Source organism: Natrix helvetica (genome assembly GCF_964273705.1).
Source record: "Natrix helvetica genome assembly, chromosome: 4".
Taxonomy (NCBI): Eukaryota; Metazoa; Chordata; class Lepidosauria; order Squamata; family Natricidae; genus Natrix; species Natrix helvetica.
This window is the reverse complement of record NC_138550.1, coordinates 57,415,173-57,431,244: the sequence shown is the minus strand read 5'-3', so window position 1 is coordinate 57,431,244 and position 16,072 is coordinate 57,415,173. Positions and strand designations below refer to the sequence as shown.

At 41.3% G+C, this 16,072-nt stretch overlaps 1 protein-coding gene and 1 long non-coding RNA gene across 5 annotated transcripts in view; one reads left to right on the top strand and one right to left on the bottom strand.

Moving 5' to 3' along the window:
* Window positions 1-499: 499 nt before the first annotated feature.
* On the bottom strand, window positions 500-11,284 carry LOC309391160. Its single transcript, XR_014175230.1, has 3 exons — window positions 11,173-11,284; window positions 4,875-4,931; window positions 500-794 (listed from the first exon to the last, which is right to left on the bottom strand). It is a non-coding gene; the product is annotated as an uncharacterized lncRNA (long non-coding RNA).
* Window positions 11,285-11,309: 25 nt separating this feature from the next.
* Window positions 11,310-16,072, top strand: part of RIPK4 (receptor interacting serine/threonine kinase 4) — a 37,080-nt gene continuing 32,317 nt past the window's right edge. Inside the window, exon 1 of one of the 4 annotated variants that reach the window (XM_081951311.1) lies at window positions 11,310-11,637. In XM_081951311.1, coding sequence (XP_081807437.1) covers window positions 11,456-11,637 — 182 coding nt within the window. In that variant the 5' untranslated portion in view covers window positions 11,310-11,455. Of the gene's footprint in view, window positions 11,638-12,068; window positions 12,206-12,352; window positions 12,423-12,749; window positions 12,903-16,072 lie in introns of those variants that run through there. The other 3 variants (XM_081951314.1, XM_081951312.1, XM_081951313.1) reach the window with 3 other exon arrangements.

Here is a 16,072-nt window from a genome sequence, read left to right as displayed (position 1 = left end):
ACCCAGATGGTACAGGAAAATATTCTCATGACATAGCCGTAATTATTCAAGGGGCTGTGAAAAGTTATCACCCAGCCCCCTCCCAGAAAAATGAAATATCCTAGGAAATATTGAAAAAGCAGAATATTACATTTCCCTGGGTGTAAAAAGGAAGAAACATGTTTAAAGAGAGAATAGCTCCTTGTAGCTTCCTGCCTCCACCCACTTTGTCAATGGGCCATTAAGGTGGCCAAGCCAGTCCCTTTACATAATAAAGAGGTCTCCCCTTCAGCTCCAGGGGGATGGCATTAAGGCATGGTAATATTGGCCCTTTACCCAACTCCCCACATGGCATCTGAGAACTCAACCAAACCTGGATTCAAAACGCAGCCTAGAGAGTTTCCCCTGCATGGCCCCATGGGAGTGTGACAACCAATTAGAAGCTCAAGATCAAAGGCCAGAGAGGGCATAAAACCAGGAATTCTCAGCCTCCCTTCTCTTTTTCTCCACCAACATTGAAGCATGTGATCACTTTTTCTGTTCAGGACTCAAGCCATGTGGTCCTGTCCAGCATTAAAACCATCCTTCCAAGCAGCCTCCATCAGTGTCTTTTTCCCCACTTGGAGATGAACCCAGAAGGATATTTCTTTCATCAGGATCACCTCTGTCTGGTTGTTTCTCTGCATCTGGCAAGATATGGCAGAGGGGGTTGCTTCAGGTCCCATCAATCAAGCAGAGTCATTTCATAGGACACAAGTGGTGTGGGTGCTCTGCTTCAGGGCCTGCTTTCTGAAGTGATATCCAGATTTAAATATCTGAAAAATCATGTTAGTGTGGTTTATATTATCCTCCAAGTTCATCTAAATGAGAAGATTGCAAAACACATTTCCTAGCTTATTTAGTGTTAGTATTTTGCTTTGAAAAAAAGGATTCCTTTTTCTCTAATAGAAGCAAAGGAAACTTTTCTAATATATCCCAATACCTTCCATCTTTTATATGTTTTATTTTTTCATTAGAACACTTCCATAATGCTTTCTACCAGACATCTGATGGAGCTTCTGAATTTTCACAATATTGTGCTACAGCAACAATCTTGTATCAACAATCACAAATCACAGTTATATTTTCAGTTCTTTGAATTATTTCACTAAATAATAACAGTAAGCATATCTTCTACCTTTATTAAGTTTTCTGATATATATACCGTATATTTCGCCCTATAAGACGCACTTTTTTACTCCAAAAAAGAGGGTGAAAATCTGGGTGCGTCTTATAGGCCGAATGTAGCCACGTGGGCAGTGGTGGGTTTCTGCCCGTTGGTCAATGAACCCGGAAGCTCCGCCCCTGTCACTCACTCGCAAGTCCTTGGCGTTTTTTTGCATCAGGGCTTGCTGCAAGAGAGAGGGAGCAAAGACCTTTTCCGGATTGGTGGTGGTGGAGGTGCGGGCCCGTATTCACTAAAGCAAGTCCGGGGAAGTCCTTTGCGCCAGCTGGAAAAGGTCTTCACTCCCCCCCCCCTTGCAGCATGCCCCGATGCAAAAAATGGCGACATCTCTTCTCAGAAATGTCTTGTCGGGCTGGCCGGATCTCTCTCCAGATCTTGCGGCTTTTTCAGGGTTTTCTTTTAAAAAAACACCTGTCCGAACTATCTTGAAAACCTGCGATGTTGCTTTGGGAGGGGGCAGGCGGCAGCATTTGCCCCTGCTGCCCTCCCTGGGCACCTGCAGCCTTGGAGCCTGAAGCTTTAAAACAAGCCTTTGCACAGCTGCCCGTCTTTCCCCTCCGAAAGCAACCTCGCAGGTTTTCAAGATCGTCTGCAGAGGCGTTTTTTAAAAAGAAAACGGTCTTTTTTTGGGGGGGGAATGGGCTGTGTATGGAGGAACTGGCGGTCAGGGCTCTCTCTCCCTCTTTCTTTCTTTCCTTCCTTTCTCTTCCTTTCTTCCTTCCTTCTTTCTTTCTTGTGTCTCTCTCCCCCACTTTCTTTCTTAAGGAGGGCTGCTTTAAGGCTCCTGAGAATCCGGAGAAATTGGGGGGAGGGGGGAGGAAGGGAAGGGAAAAGGAACAATCTCCTTTTTACAATCTCCTTTCCAGCAGCATTCACTCAAACCAGATGCATATGAGGGGGTTACGAGACCACCAGATGAAATATGGGGGTTAGAGAGCATCAGATGAGATATGAGGGGTTATGAGACCACTAGATGAAATATGGCTGGATAAGAGAGCACCAGATGAAATATAAGGGGGGAGGGGAAATGAAGAACATATTGGTAATATTGACAGTTCTTTCATTTCTGGATTTCTTGCTGTTTCTTGCTCTGACTGTTAATGAGAGTAAAGATAGTTCTTAATATGTTACATGGTTGACATAAAATTGTTCTTAAACTGCTGTTAACTTTATACAGTTGATATAAAATATTTTACTATAGTATTTGGTTCAGAATCTTTTTTTTCTAGATTTTCCTCCTTTAAAATTGGGTGCGTCTTGTATTCCGGAGCGTCTTATAGGGCGAAAAATACGGTAGGCCTTTCCCAGTAATTTTATCAACTTAAATGGGGTATAATGAATCAGACATTGATAAATGCATATCATTACTTTAAATAATTTTCCTGATATTTGCTGATAGCGATCATAATGGGAGTTCTTCCAAAGTGTATCCGAGACATCAATTCTTAAATTTGAATTGAGATAATATTGAGAGATATGGATCCCACTGTAGTGATTTGTTTATATAAACAAAATAATAATAATGTAACATTATTTTCTCTCTGGATTGACCTATTTTGTAACAGAAGACATGTGTTGCAAGTTTATCATAATAAGAGATTTCATATTTAAAATGACTAATTCAGGAGACAGCTTAATGCAAGTAGTATTTGGGTAGGAAATGCTAAAATATTGTTAATGAAGATCATTTTGATAGGGTAGTAATTTCATTTTCACATTAAGTTATGATTAATTTTGTGGACAGACAGATTCCTAGGAACAGAAATACAGAGCATTTTCTTCTGCCACAGTTTTTCCCAATCTGCAAACTATATTATCCCTAGTCAACTGCAATATCCAAACAAGAAATGAAGGTAAATTTCCATTAGAAGTCATGACATTAAAATAATATTTTTAATAGTTTCTGTATCTAGTTATGTCTGACTCTAGGGCCTAGGCTCCTCTTCATGTCTTGGTGGAGGGAGACAGCATTGTCCAAAAACATTTTCTGTGGTCATGTAGCTAGCATGGAACACTGTTACTTTCTCACCAAAGTGGTACCTATTTTATCTACTCACATTTTCATGTTTTCAAACTGCTAGGTGGACAGGAGCTGGGTCTAGAAATGTGGAGTTCATCCCATTGTGTGGTGCTCAGGTCTTGAATCCAGGACATCTGCACCAGAGCCATGGTAGCACAGTGGTGAGAATGCAGTACTTCAGACTACTTCTGCTGACTGCTGGCTGCCAGCAATTCAGCAGTTCAATTCTCACCAGCTCAAGGTTGACTCAACCTTCCATCCTATATATATATCACGGGTGTAGGTATGCTGGTCTTATTGTATTCAGGTCTTTTCCCGTCTAACATTGAGATTGTCTTGGCAACGTTTCGGTGAGGTCCCACTCGCCATCTTCAGGCTGGTGTTTTCAGCTTCGTGCTTGTGTGAGTAAGGCATGGTCAGAGCTGTCATCTTTCTATAAATTTTGATGGGTGTGTGTGGAGTGCTGGCTTTGTTGCTGTAAGTGGGTTGATTGGCTGTGTAGTTGCATCCTGATTGGTAGATGGAGTTGATGTTTGTAGATTGGTGGGCTGTTTCATATCATCCTGTGTGGCTGAGGTGCTGGCTGTATGTCCATTGTTCTTTTGTATTGTAACGACCTGGGTGGTGGGTGGGGTTCGTTTGTTGACGAGGGCTGATTTCATGTCTGCTAGGCGGGAGGTATCATCACGTTTATTCATGTTGTGGGGGTGTTTCTCTATTTCGATGGCTTCCATAATTATTCTCTTGTTCAAGTGTTCTGTTTTGGAGATTAATTTGGTTCCTTCAAAATCAATTTCATGTCCTGTTGCTTTAAGGTGCTGGAAAAGGGAGGAAGTTTTTTCTTTTTTTCTGACTGCATTCTTGTGTTCTGCGATGCGTGCATTTATTCTTCTATTAGTTTGTCCAATGTATGTAGCAGGGCAGATTTTGCATGGAATTTTGTAGACTCCTTGGTTTTCTAGCTGGATCTTGTCTTTGGGGTTTCTTAAGATGTTGGCTATTTTTTGCTCAATGCTGAAGGCTGCCTTGATATTGTGCTTGTGGCGAATTTTGCTGATTTTATCTGTGGTGCCTTTGATGTAAGGGAGGAGGGCGATGCCATTGTCCTGTTCTGTGTCTCGGTTCTTGGGAGGCGTCTCACTTTGGATTACAATTACCAACCTAATCCAAAGGGAAACACCCCCCAATTTAGAAGAAGTTATTGGATTCTTGCTCTACTTGGTGCTTTTCTATGGGGGCAGTGTTCCTTTTTTTAAAATAAGGAAAGTTGAGCATTAAATCTGAGTTGAGCATTAAATCTAGTTTGGTCTTCAGACAACAAGCAAATTCTGACCTGATTATATGGGTATTATATTTTTCCATCTATGTACCTGATCCCAAATAATCCTTTCCTACAGCTTGTATTCTGAAAGCTAGCATTCAGCACTGTAGCTGGGTTGAAAGAGCCCCCTTCCCCTTAATTTTCTACCTCCATATTCTTAGCATCTTGTAATGATCAAAGCCCCATAAGAACTAGTGGCCTTCAGGGAACAGCTGGTCTTATTTTGCTTTTGTTTTAAGTACAAAAGCCATTTGTCTCCTCTTTCCTGTTCTGCAGTTTTAAGAGGGCTTGTAATCATCATAAACATGTTGAAACCCATAGCATTTCACCTTAAGACAGTTGTGAGATAGAGAACTATGCTTTCTTATTTCCTGGATCAGGCATACCTGTAGGTAAAACAAAAGAACACACATTAATAATACAGTGAAATTAGCTTTGACAGATTATAAATGTACCGTATACATGTTTCTACAGACAATAATATACTGTACATGAGCCCAAACAAAGCAAAGATTCTGAAATTTCTGTCTGTATTTTCTTATACTGTTGTTTGATATCATTTGCACATACCCCTCGTTTATTATAAAATTTTGTTTCTTACAAAGAGGTCATATCAGTTAATTAAAAAACAAAATTAAGAATGAACTCTGATATTTGTTGGTATTGCCTGATATTGCAAGGCTCATTCAAAATACATCTTTGGTCTCTTTAAAAGTAGAAACGACCTGTGGACAATTTAGCAGTTTAATATTTTGATAAAGTAAGGGCCATATAATTACTCATTATCAATCACTCTGCATTATCCCTCACCTCGTAGACTAACTCCAAGTTACAGGCATAGAGCAGGGATATGAGATAAAGCAGCCAGAAACATTCTCAATACTCCTCACATCCCCTCTTCTGATCCTCTGACCTTTCAATAGGATATTTTTGAGTGACGGTTTTGTAGTCAAACATCAGGCAGGTTCCACATTGCTCAGCCATCATATTCATGATAGTCCTTTTTTTGTATAATTTTTTGCATCGACGTCCTGTGTCTCGTGTTTTGCATTTCCTGCTATGGTAATGCCATCTTTCCTTAAAAATGAGACTGGGCCTTATTTTCTTTTGCGCCCCAAGGGCTTATTTTTGTGGGTGTCTTGTTTTGCGGCCACCTTCCCACCATCTGCTTGCCCGGGACCTCAATGGCCTATAGGGCTTCCCAGGGCAGACACACTTTTTGCTCAGATGGAGAAATGACAGAAACTCAAGGCTTTGTCTGCTTGGAAATGGGGCACTTTGGAATGGCGCTAAGCATGTTGGGATCGCCTGCCCCCACCCCCACCCCCACCCAATGGTGCCTCTGCCTGCCTCTGCCACGCACATTTCACCCAGAGGGAGACGAAGCTTCGCCTTCTTGCAAATGGAATGCTTTGAAATCGAGCTAATTGCTCTGTTTCAAAGTGTTCCATTTGTAAACAGGCAAAGCTTTGAGTCTCCCTCTGTCTGGGTGAAAAATGCATCTACCCTGGGAAGCCCTGTAAGCCATCGCTACTGTGGACAAGCAGATGGTGGGAGGGAGCGGGCATGCAGCTGCCTCCCCCTCCCCACGTGCATCTGCCTCCACCTGCTGCCAGTGTTGCTGTGCAAGCCTCCCACAAGCCTCCTGTGAGCCAGGCAGCCATGTAGCACATCCGGATCACCTGTCCCTCCCCCCTACCTCTGCTTCTGCACTTGGACTTATCTGCTCTGTAGCAAGTGGCCAATGGGCTGCGGCTAATGCTGGACACTGTTGGCCCCCTTCCACTTGCCGCCTCTTGTGCTGACCATGCCCATCCCCTGGGCTTATTCTTGGGGTAGGGCTTATATTAGGCCCACCCCAAAAATCAGGCTAGGGTTTATTTTCAGTGGATCTTATTTTCGGGGAAACACTGTAGGAATATCTTTATCATTAAAACATTTTTCCTTCTTTCTGATGTAAAATGGTTGAGAAGTGCCATCTTTGGGATTGATTACAATTGCAGGAACAGATATATATATATATATATATGGATGGTATTCCACTGTATTGATCTCATTTTAACCAAGTACCCGTCGGCTTTTCACTATTACTCTGGCAAATGCTGATATAGCAGCTACAACAGTGGATAACTACCAACTGGAGTAGTATCTTTGTGGTTCTGTAATGAACAAAGATGCATTCTGAAAGATTTGAAGTTTATTCAAATTATCAGAATGTTAGATTTCTCACTATCGAACTCCACCTACAGAGGTAATTGTAGTTATCTGATGAATGAATGAATATCATCGTCAACTTGATGAAGTGGAAATAACATGCATAAAAGTAAAGATGTAATTCACTTCTACTGCTTTCTCAATTCTAATAGTGCCAAATAGTTTTTCATCTCCACTTATAACTTTTCTTGTTTTTCAAAATGTCCACTTTATCATTAGCCAATTGTCCTAAAGATTCTTAATTTTTTTCATTTCCTCTTTCCTCTTTACAATTCTTTATTCCATTTTCTCTTCAAAAACTGCTGAATTAGCATTAATTGATTCAGATACCGTCTTGTCCAATTCTTCAAACAATTTCTGGGATCATTTCCATTTCTGTAGGTTGCTCTAATGATCATCTCCTCCTGTTTTTGCCACTTTCCTGATTGTGCCATTCTAATATTATTATCCAAAAGTAAACATGCTTCAATTGCAAGGGAAAAAATAAACGACAGAATCCTCCCGCTGTTTTTCCCGTTTGGCCTTTTACAGTATGTCAAATTTTTAGTCTCATTTCACACTCCATAGTTAAACTCATATGGTCTATTTCATACTTCCTTTATCTTCTTGTTTTATAAAATTCCTCAATTGTTTGCATTCTTTTAATATCTTTAAACAGCACTCAAACAAAAGTTTTTAGTGATAAGATTTTTAAAAGCACTTTCACCCAAAAATATGTTTTGAAAATTATACTTCATCAAATCCTTGATAGTACAGTAGTTTAAATTTCTTTAAAACATTTTCCTTTCACTTTTTTTTCATCCAGAAGGAAGCTTGATTCACCAAGTGATTTTTTTCTTTAGCCTGCTGATTGGAAGATCTTTTAAACTTTAAATTGATTATGTCATATAGTGATTAATAAAGTAAGAGTTTTGCAAATTTCATGTTCATTACAGACTGGTTTGCAGTTATCAGTGTGACTGAAATCCTTTGACTCCCAGCTCACAGGTTGACTACAAAAAACACAATTCCTACAATCTCCTTATGAGGAGCAGCAGCTGGCTAGAATACAGGTGGGCAATCCCTCAGTCTCTTCTTGTCCAGGGACATTCCCCCAAACAGAATTCACTGTCTGACTACCAATCTCCACTGCGGTGTTGACCCTGCTCTTTAGGGATGTCTAGTTAGGCCTCAAATACTTTGGCCACCTAATGAGAAGGAAGGACACACCAGAGAAAAATCTAATGGTGGGGTTGATTGAGGGCAAAAGAAGAAGGGGACGACAGAGAATGAAATGGCTGGAAGGAGTCACTGAGGCAGTTGGGGTAAGCTTAAATGGACTCCGGGGGATGGTAGAGGACAGGAAGGCCTGGAAGAACATTGTCCATGGGGTTGTGATGGGTTGGACATGACTTTGCAACTAACAACAACAACATCATCCAGAAGACTGAAAAGTTTAAAGAAGAAAAGCAAAATATGAATCAGTAGATAAGATAAATGCAGTAAAAGTGGCTTCCAAGGATAAATTGGTATAGAGGTAAATCAAATATTTGTATAAATGATTTAATTATATTTTTCTCCATTTATCTTCATTGAATACTTCTTTTTGAAATATTTTAAATAGTGCAATTTAAAAAAAAAATCTAGAAAGTTAATTTTTCCTCACTGAACATTCTATCAGTTAAATTTCTTATGTTATGTGAACTGAGTCATTATGGTTTTATAAATCATGGTTTAAAGATTAATATGATGTATGAATTCAGCCAATTCATTCTGCCATAGGTCCTTGTTAAATACAACAGAAAATGGAAATATATTTCAGGATGATCTTGATGGAGAAATGGAATAAAACAGGATAAAATGTAATAGAAATAAATGCAAATTCTTCATTGACAAAGGATAAATCCAATGCACGAATATAAGATAAACATAAAGGTATGTACAATGTTCTGGGCATTAAACCTTCCATGTCTACATGAGTCTGAATAGTCTGTTCTCAATCTGCATGTTTCCAATCTTTTATTTTGGAAATGAAACAAAATGGGCTTTTTATTCTGATTCAGATCAAAATATATTGATCGTGGTATCATTGAGCAAAAAACTAAGTTTTCTTTGTGACAGCATGTGTGGAGGGGGAGGAAAGAAGACCTCGGAAGAGGATGAAAAGGGAGGGTTGGGATTTGTCACTCTGGACATCTGCAGTGGCAGATGCTGAGTGGAAGCAGGGAACACCCAATGGGGCTCTTTTCATGTCCTTGGCATTTTCCAACTGAAGTGGTACCTATTTATCTTCTTGCATTTGCATGCTTTCGACCTGCTAGGTGGGCAGGAGCTAGGGCAAATTGACTGGGCTCGCTCTCAGGTTTTGAACTGCCAAGCTCTCAACCTCTCAACAGCCTTTTGACTCAGTGTCCTAACTACACGACCCACCGCGGCCCTATTAATAACATAATATCTCTCAGAATCATAATAGAGCTGGAAGGGACCTTGGAGGACTTCTAGTCCAGCCTCCTGCTCAAACAGGAGATCCTATACCAGTGATGGCAAACCTATGGCACGCGTGCTGGAAGTGACACACAGAGCCATCTCTCTGGGCACGCCAGCCATTGCCTGCTGCTCTTCTGGGTTCCGGCGTGCATATGTGCACCGGCCAGCTGGTCTTCGCATGCGCAGGACACCGGAGACCAGAAGAGCAACTCTCTGGTGCACATGCACATGCTGAGAAGCTGAGCTTCTGGTTTCCGGCATGCACATGCACTCCAGTCAGCTGGTCTTTGTGCACATATGCACACCAGAAATCAGAAGACCAGCTTACTGGCGTGCATGCGCATGCCAGAAACCAGAAGCTTAGCATGCATGCCGGGGAACTGCTCTCCTGGTTTTTGGTGCTCTCCCTCCCCCACGCATGTGCACTCCCGTTTCGGCACTTGGTGCAGAAAAGGTTCGCCAACCTGTCCTATACCATTTCTGATAAGTGACTGTCCAGTCTCTTCTTAAAACCCTCCAATGATGAAGCCACCCACAACATCTGAAGGCAAGCTGTTTCACTCGTTAATTGTCCTCACTGTTAGGAAGTTTCTCCTTAATTCCAGGTTGCTTCTCTCCTTGATTAGTTTCCAACCATTGTTTCTTGTCCTGCCTTCTTGTGCTTTGGAAAATAAATTGACCCCCTCCTCTTTGTGGCAGCCTCTGAAATACTGGAATGCTGCTATCATGTCCTCCCTAGTCCTTCTTTATTCTAGACTAGCCAAACCAAAATCCTGAAACTGTTCTTCATGTGTTTTAATCTCCAGGCCTTTAATCATCTTAGTGGCTCTTTTTTGCACTTTTTCCAAAGCCTCAACATCTTTTTTTTGTAACGTGGTGACCAAAACCAGATGCAGTATTCCAGGTGCTATCTTTCTGAGGCTTTATAAAGTCGTATTAATACTTCATATGATTTTGATTCTATGCCTCGGTTTACACAACCGAGGATTATATTAGCTTTTTTGGCTGCTGCTGCACACTGCTGACTCTTTAAGTGATCGTCCACTAGGACTCCAAGGTCCTTCTCACAGTTACTGTTTTTGAGCCAGGTTTCACCTAATCTGTATTTGTACCTTTGGTTTTTCCTGCCTAAGTGTAAAACCTTACTTTCCTCAACGTTACATTTTATTTTGTTGGATAGGGCCCATTGTTGAAGTCTGTCAAGATTTTTTTGGATCCTAAGCTTGTCTTCTGGGGTGTTGGTTTTCCTGCCAGCTTAGTGTCATCTGCAAATTTGATGAGTTCCCCATTTATTCCCTCATCTAAGTCATTTATGAAGATATTGAAGAGTCCTGGACCTAAGACCTTGTGGTACCCCACTGGTTACTTCCCTCCATGTAGATATAGTACCATTAAGGACCATTTGCTGAGTAAGGTTTATCAGCTAGTTATTGTTATTGGTGTAATTAATACCATTCAAAACACACAGGCAACAGAATAACTGTTGGGGGGGGGTGTCTTCTATTCCAATTCCCTATTCAAGCAGGAGACTATATCATTCAGATCTTTTTGAATAACACTGGAATAAGGAGACATTTTCTGACAAGGTGAACAATCAAACCAATGGAACAGTTTACCTTCAGAAGTGGGGGAACTTGACCACTGGCAGTTTTCAATAAGAGACTGACCTGCCATTTGTTAGAAATGATGTAGGATCTCCTGCTTGGGCAGCCTGATGGTGGTGGTGGTAGGTTTGGACTAGAAGACCTACAAATGTCCCTTCCAACTCTTTTAATCTGTTAAATGAGAATTTTTAAAAAAATGATCGTTTTCACACTGGAAAGGAATATTCAATTGAAAAAAGATTCTCTGTTCACTCAATTCATGCCGCTTTCTTTCTTTTCTTTTGATTAAAAAAAAGAAGATAAAAAGGCCATTTTCTCTAAAAGTTGCCAAAAGTAACCCTACCCCGACGCCCCCGCCTTTCAGTGGAAAAACCGTCTTTTCCTCCAGCAGGCGATTGTGCAACAGCTGTCTTGTTACAACAGCCACTTCAGCTCCCGGGACTCCTCAGATTACGTTGCCGACGAAGCGGCGAGCAGCGAACCCCGGAAGTGATGTCAGACTGGGTGCGTGAGTACACCTTGAGTCACCTGGAGAAAGAGACAGTGGCGAGAAGCGAGGCGGGCAGTGGGTTCGGTGCCTGAGGAGAGAGTGCCGCTGCCACGCTGGGGAGCGCTCCAAGGGCCCCATGGAAACGGAGGGTCGCTCCTCGTGGGCCATGGGGCTACTGAAAACCTTCGACTCCAGCGAGTTCGTGAGCTGGGAGAAGATCGGCTCCGGGGGCTTCGGGCAGGTTTACAAAGCCCGCCACGTCCAGTGGAAAACATGCCTGGCCATCAAGTGTTCGCCCAGCCTGCATGTGGATGAGAAGTAAGTGCCCGCTTTGCGTCCGAAGGAGAAGAGCCGAGTTGGTCGGCGCGCCCCTGGCACGCCAACGCGCCCAAGCCTGCGCTGCAGGAAGCATGAACCGAGTCCCCCAGAGGACAAACCTGCCCGTGACGAGGGACTGAGGGCACTGCAAGCGGGCTGGGACGCGCTCGATATGATTTGGTGACAGTTCCGTTCGGGGGCAGGAGGGCTTAGAAATTGACTCCGTGCAATGTTTAAAGAGGACAGCGACACAGTCCCAGAGAAAAACGGATCTTTGAACTCTGGGGAAATTCCATAGGTGTCAAACGGCTAGCTAGCTCGTTGCAAAAGGGCTTGCCCATCTGGCGTCGAATTTTCTAACCCGGCAAGTCTGTAAGGTTTCCAAAAGTTAAGGGGAGACGTTCTTCATGTCACTGCAACGATTTGGGGCTAGTTAGGGAATTCCCGAAGCCCTCGTGCTTTTTCTTCTTTTCTTGTTTAACCTTTACTTGCAGAATTCGGAATATCATGCTTTGAAACCTGCTTGCAATTAGTCTTAACGCAGGAGTTTTCTCTGCTAATCTGTGAGGTGTTTTTTTTTTGTTTTTTTTACAAATTAAGAGTTCTTAGCGAGTTAAAATAGCGATTCCTTGGCGCTGTTGGGAAGCTCCATTGAGCATCCAGGCGGACTAGTGAAAAGGCTTGCTTGTAAGGCTACAAAGATTAATGTTGGCTTGCAAAGCAACCGTGAAGGAAAGGAACGGAACGCGAGAAATGCAGGAAGACGCATCTCAGCTCGATTTAAAGTTCCCCAATCCCACTTCATGTTCTTTAACCGTTTGGTTGTATCAAAGCACCCGAGATAGCTTCCCACGGTTCCTTTTTTGCAACTCCCCCCATTACTCGGTGCAGTTCTTGTGCCTCTGGATGTTGCTCCCAGAGTGCAAAACGATTATTTTCATTATACGGTGCCGTTTTACATCGGATTATAAAGGACGCGTTTACACACTGAGGCGAATTTGCCTCTAGAGTTGCTCTAATCATCTAATGGCTCCTTTGTAATGCACCCGATAAAAAGAGGCTGTGCAAGCAGAGCGAGTTCAGAACTGCCTGCGACGCTGGAAGCGGTCGGCGAGTCGCTGCTTGCGCTCTTCTTGCCCTGCTCTTCCTTCGGGGGTGTGCTTCAGAATTACGTGGAAAGGACTAGTTATTCCGCAAAAGGGGGAGGGTGGCGGCGTGCGAAGAGGAAAAGGGAGAGGTCTGCGTGGTTTTCTGATATAAAGATGGTGGGATTGCGTTTATTGGCTGCTCTTGAATTTCTGAGACTAGGGTGGCTAATCCTGAATTGTGTTTTTATTGTGGTTTGCTTGTGTTTGGCCTAACTTATCTGAACCCAGCTAGTGTGACTTGAAAGCCATGATTCATATCTTGGCATAGTATACGAACCTAGTCAATTATTATTGACTGTAGTTAAACAATGTACTGCATGGTGTAGCGCTGCCTTTCTCAGCCTTAGTGACTTTACACTGATCTTCACACTAGCATAGTGTGACCTGTGAATGCAGTCAGTGCCACCTTGGACTGTCAGAGTGCCTTGGATTATAGTACTGTTCCATTATCTGCAAATTTTCTGCTCTGCCATTTGGAGGTTGCCAACCAGTACTTCTAGAAATATTTTTACAAAGAAGCATTGAGTGTTTTTAATCCTTCACAAGGTGTCACTTTTCCCCTAGATTGTAGTGAGTGTTAGATCATGTGCTTTGGTTAAAAGATCATAGAACGGATGCTAGAAAAATGTATGCTCAGCCAGAGGACCTTGGAGAGAGACACATGTAATATTAGACATTACTGTTAATGTCAAAACAGGCCTTAATATTAAACATCTGAGAAGAAGCCACATTATGATTTGCTTGTTTTATCTTGTTGACTTTGCATGATAGCTGAAACCACCCATTATGATTTAACATATATGAAAACTAGCTACTATGTAATAGTTGTATGTATGTATGTATGTATGTATGTATATATATTTGTTTTTGTAGATTTTCACGGGTGTAGGTATGCTGGTTTTGTTGTATTCGGGTCTTTTCCCGTGTAAAGTTGAGTCAATAACAGATTAGGTCCATTAAAACTTACATCCCACTCAGTGCAAGAATCCCCTAAAAAAATGAAAATAAAATGAAAATAAAATGAAAGGTTGCAGGAACTGGGCATGGCTAGTCTAGTAAAGAGAAGGGGAGATATGATAGCAGTGTTCCAATATTTGAGGGGCTGCCACAGAGAGGAGGGGGTCAAGCTATTTTCCAAAGCACCTGGAAGAATAATGGATGGAAACTGACCAAGGAGAGATTCAACCTAGAAATAAGGAGGAACTTTCTGACAATGAGAAACAACCAATGGAACAGCCTGCCCTCGGAAGTTGTGGGAGCTTCATCACTTGAGACTTTCAAGAGCTTGGACTGCCATTTATCCTTCAAATGGTGAAGGATCTCCTGCTTGAGCAGGAGGTTGGACTAAACCTATAAGGTCCCTTCCCTTCCAACTCTGTTTCTGTTTCTCAGACTTCAACTCCCATAATTCCCTAGCCAGAACCACTGCCCTAAAGCATATCCAGCAAATGTCTCTATAACCTTTGCTTGAACTATATGTTATAGGAAACAGTTGCTGGGGCAGATAAACAGAAAAGTGCCACTGCACTTACTTTCTGCTTATGGGCTTTCTCTTGGCATCTGATTGGGCATCATGGGAACAGAATGTTTAGGTAGATAATTATTTGGTTGATCCAACTCAGGTTTTATATTCTATTTTGGCTTTTGTTTTTCGGATCTATATGTACTTTGCTTTATAATTTGAGGTTCTCCCTCCTGGCCACCTTATTCTCTTAGCCATAAAAGTTTAACCTAATTGATATCTTCATGCCTGTTTTCTGGGTCCAAGTGTACTGACCAAAGTGGTGACAATTTACATATAATCTTGCATGTTATGTATCTATTACCATACCTTTAATGCACTCTATAAATACACTTCATGTCCTCTGCGGCCTGTAGGTGGCGAATAATATATGTATAAATTGCACTAGGCATACTGATCTTATATGTATATTTCTTAGATATTTTAGTTTGCAGGCTTTTGAGATTTAATGTAATACCATTTATCCACATAGGAAATGTGAAAAGCTCTTGTAGAATCAATTTGTCTGCAAGGTATATCTTTTAAAATAACTAATATTTGCTTATATATGTTGAAAATATCAGGTAATAAATCGAGCTAAATTTCAGTAATGTGGATATTCTCAAATCTAGTTATAAAGTGTCCTGGTAGAATTTGGTTAATGACTATTTTGAGAGACCCTTCATTCACTTTTCTGCCTGGGTTTAGGCTGTAGCTGAGTTACGTAATCTAAAGTGTGTGTCATGCTGAATGAAACTACAATTTGATTATGGTTAAGATAGCTTCAAGAGTTAAATTGTATACTTTATGCAATAGAATATGCACGGTATTTATTCTTGTAGTTTGTTGGGTATAATAATTCTATGCCGTAGTATTCTATAATATTCTAAGCAGCTTTTATCAAGTCCAATGACTTGCAAAATAGTGGGAATTATAACTATAGCAGTTGGTCACATAAATTACTCTGGAGTGACATGATATTTCACCATTGTTATAAACTTGGTTTGTAGGAAAACAATTGGTTGCTACTGTTTTGGTAGAAGTTCAAAAGCTACAAAATATCCCAAAAACAGTTATAGAGGAAAAAGGTCACCCAATTGAGTATAATAGCGTTGAGAATTTATTATCAGTCTTATTCATGAGGTTTTTGATCTTGTGCATGGAGTCTTCTAAATGTGGTCAGAAATGTTGTTAAATAAATATAAAGCAAAAGCACTTGACACAATGCATGAACTAAGGGGGAGCAGTTTCTTTAAGTGAACAGTGTGCAAGTGTGAAAACGGGTACAGCACCTAGTCTTGTACTCTGCTCTATTTCAAGACAAACATCATCTGCCTTTTCTTGTATATATTTGGATGCTAAAGATTGCAGGGTGGCATGAAAATCAGCTCACTCCATGAAGGTAGTTAAGATATGTTTTCCTGTACAGTTTTGTCTAGACAGATCTAAATAAAAATAAGGAATTTGGGGTAACTAGCTTTTTGGAATGTGATTGTTTCTGTAATAGCATTTGTACTTCTAAGAGGTACAATGGGTATTTTCTTTCTAAAATTATCTAGCTGCAGAGATTTAAGCTACCTTTGGATTAAAATGGAACGGTCTGTTTTGGTAATAAATAAATAAGTAAATAAAGCATTGCCTCAGAGCTGCCATGTCACATCATGTTGGCTGCTTTGTTGATCTTCAATGGTCTTTTGCCCAGGGCCAGAAAATATTTCCAAAGAAGTAGATGGGGAAAGTTAAGCAGTCCTTCTTAACACTGTCCAGCTGGAGGCACTGAGGCAAG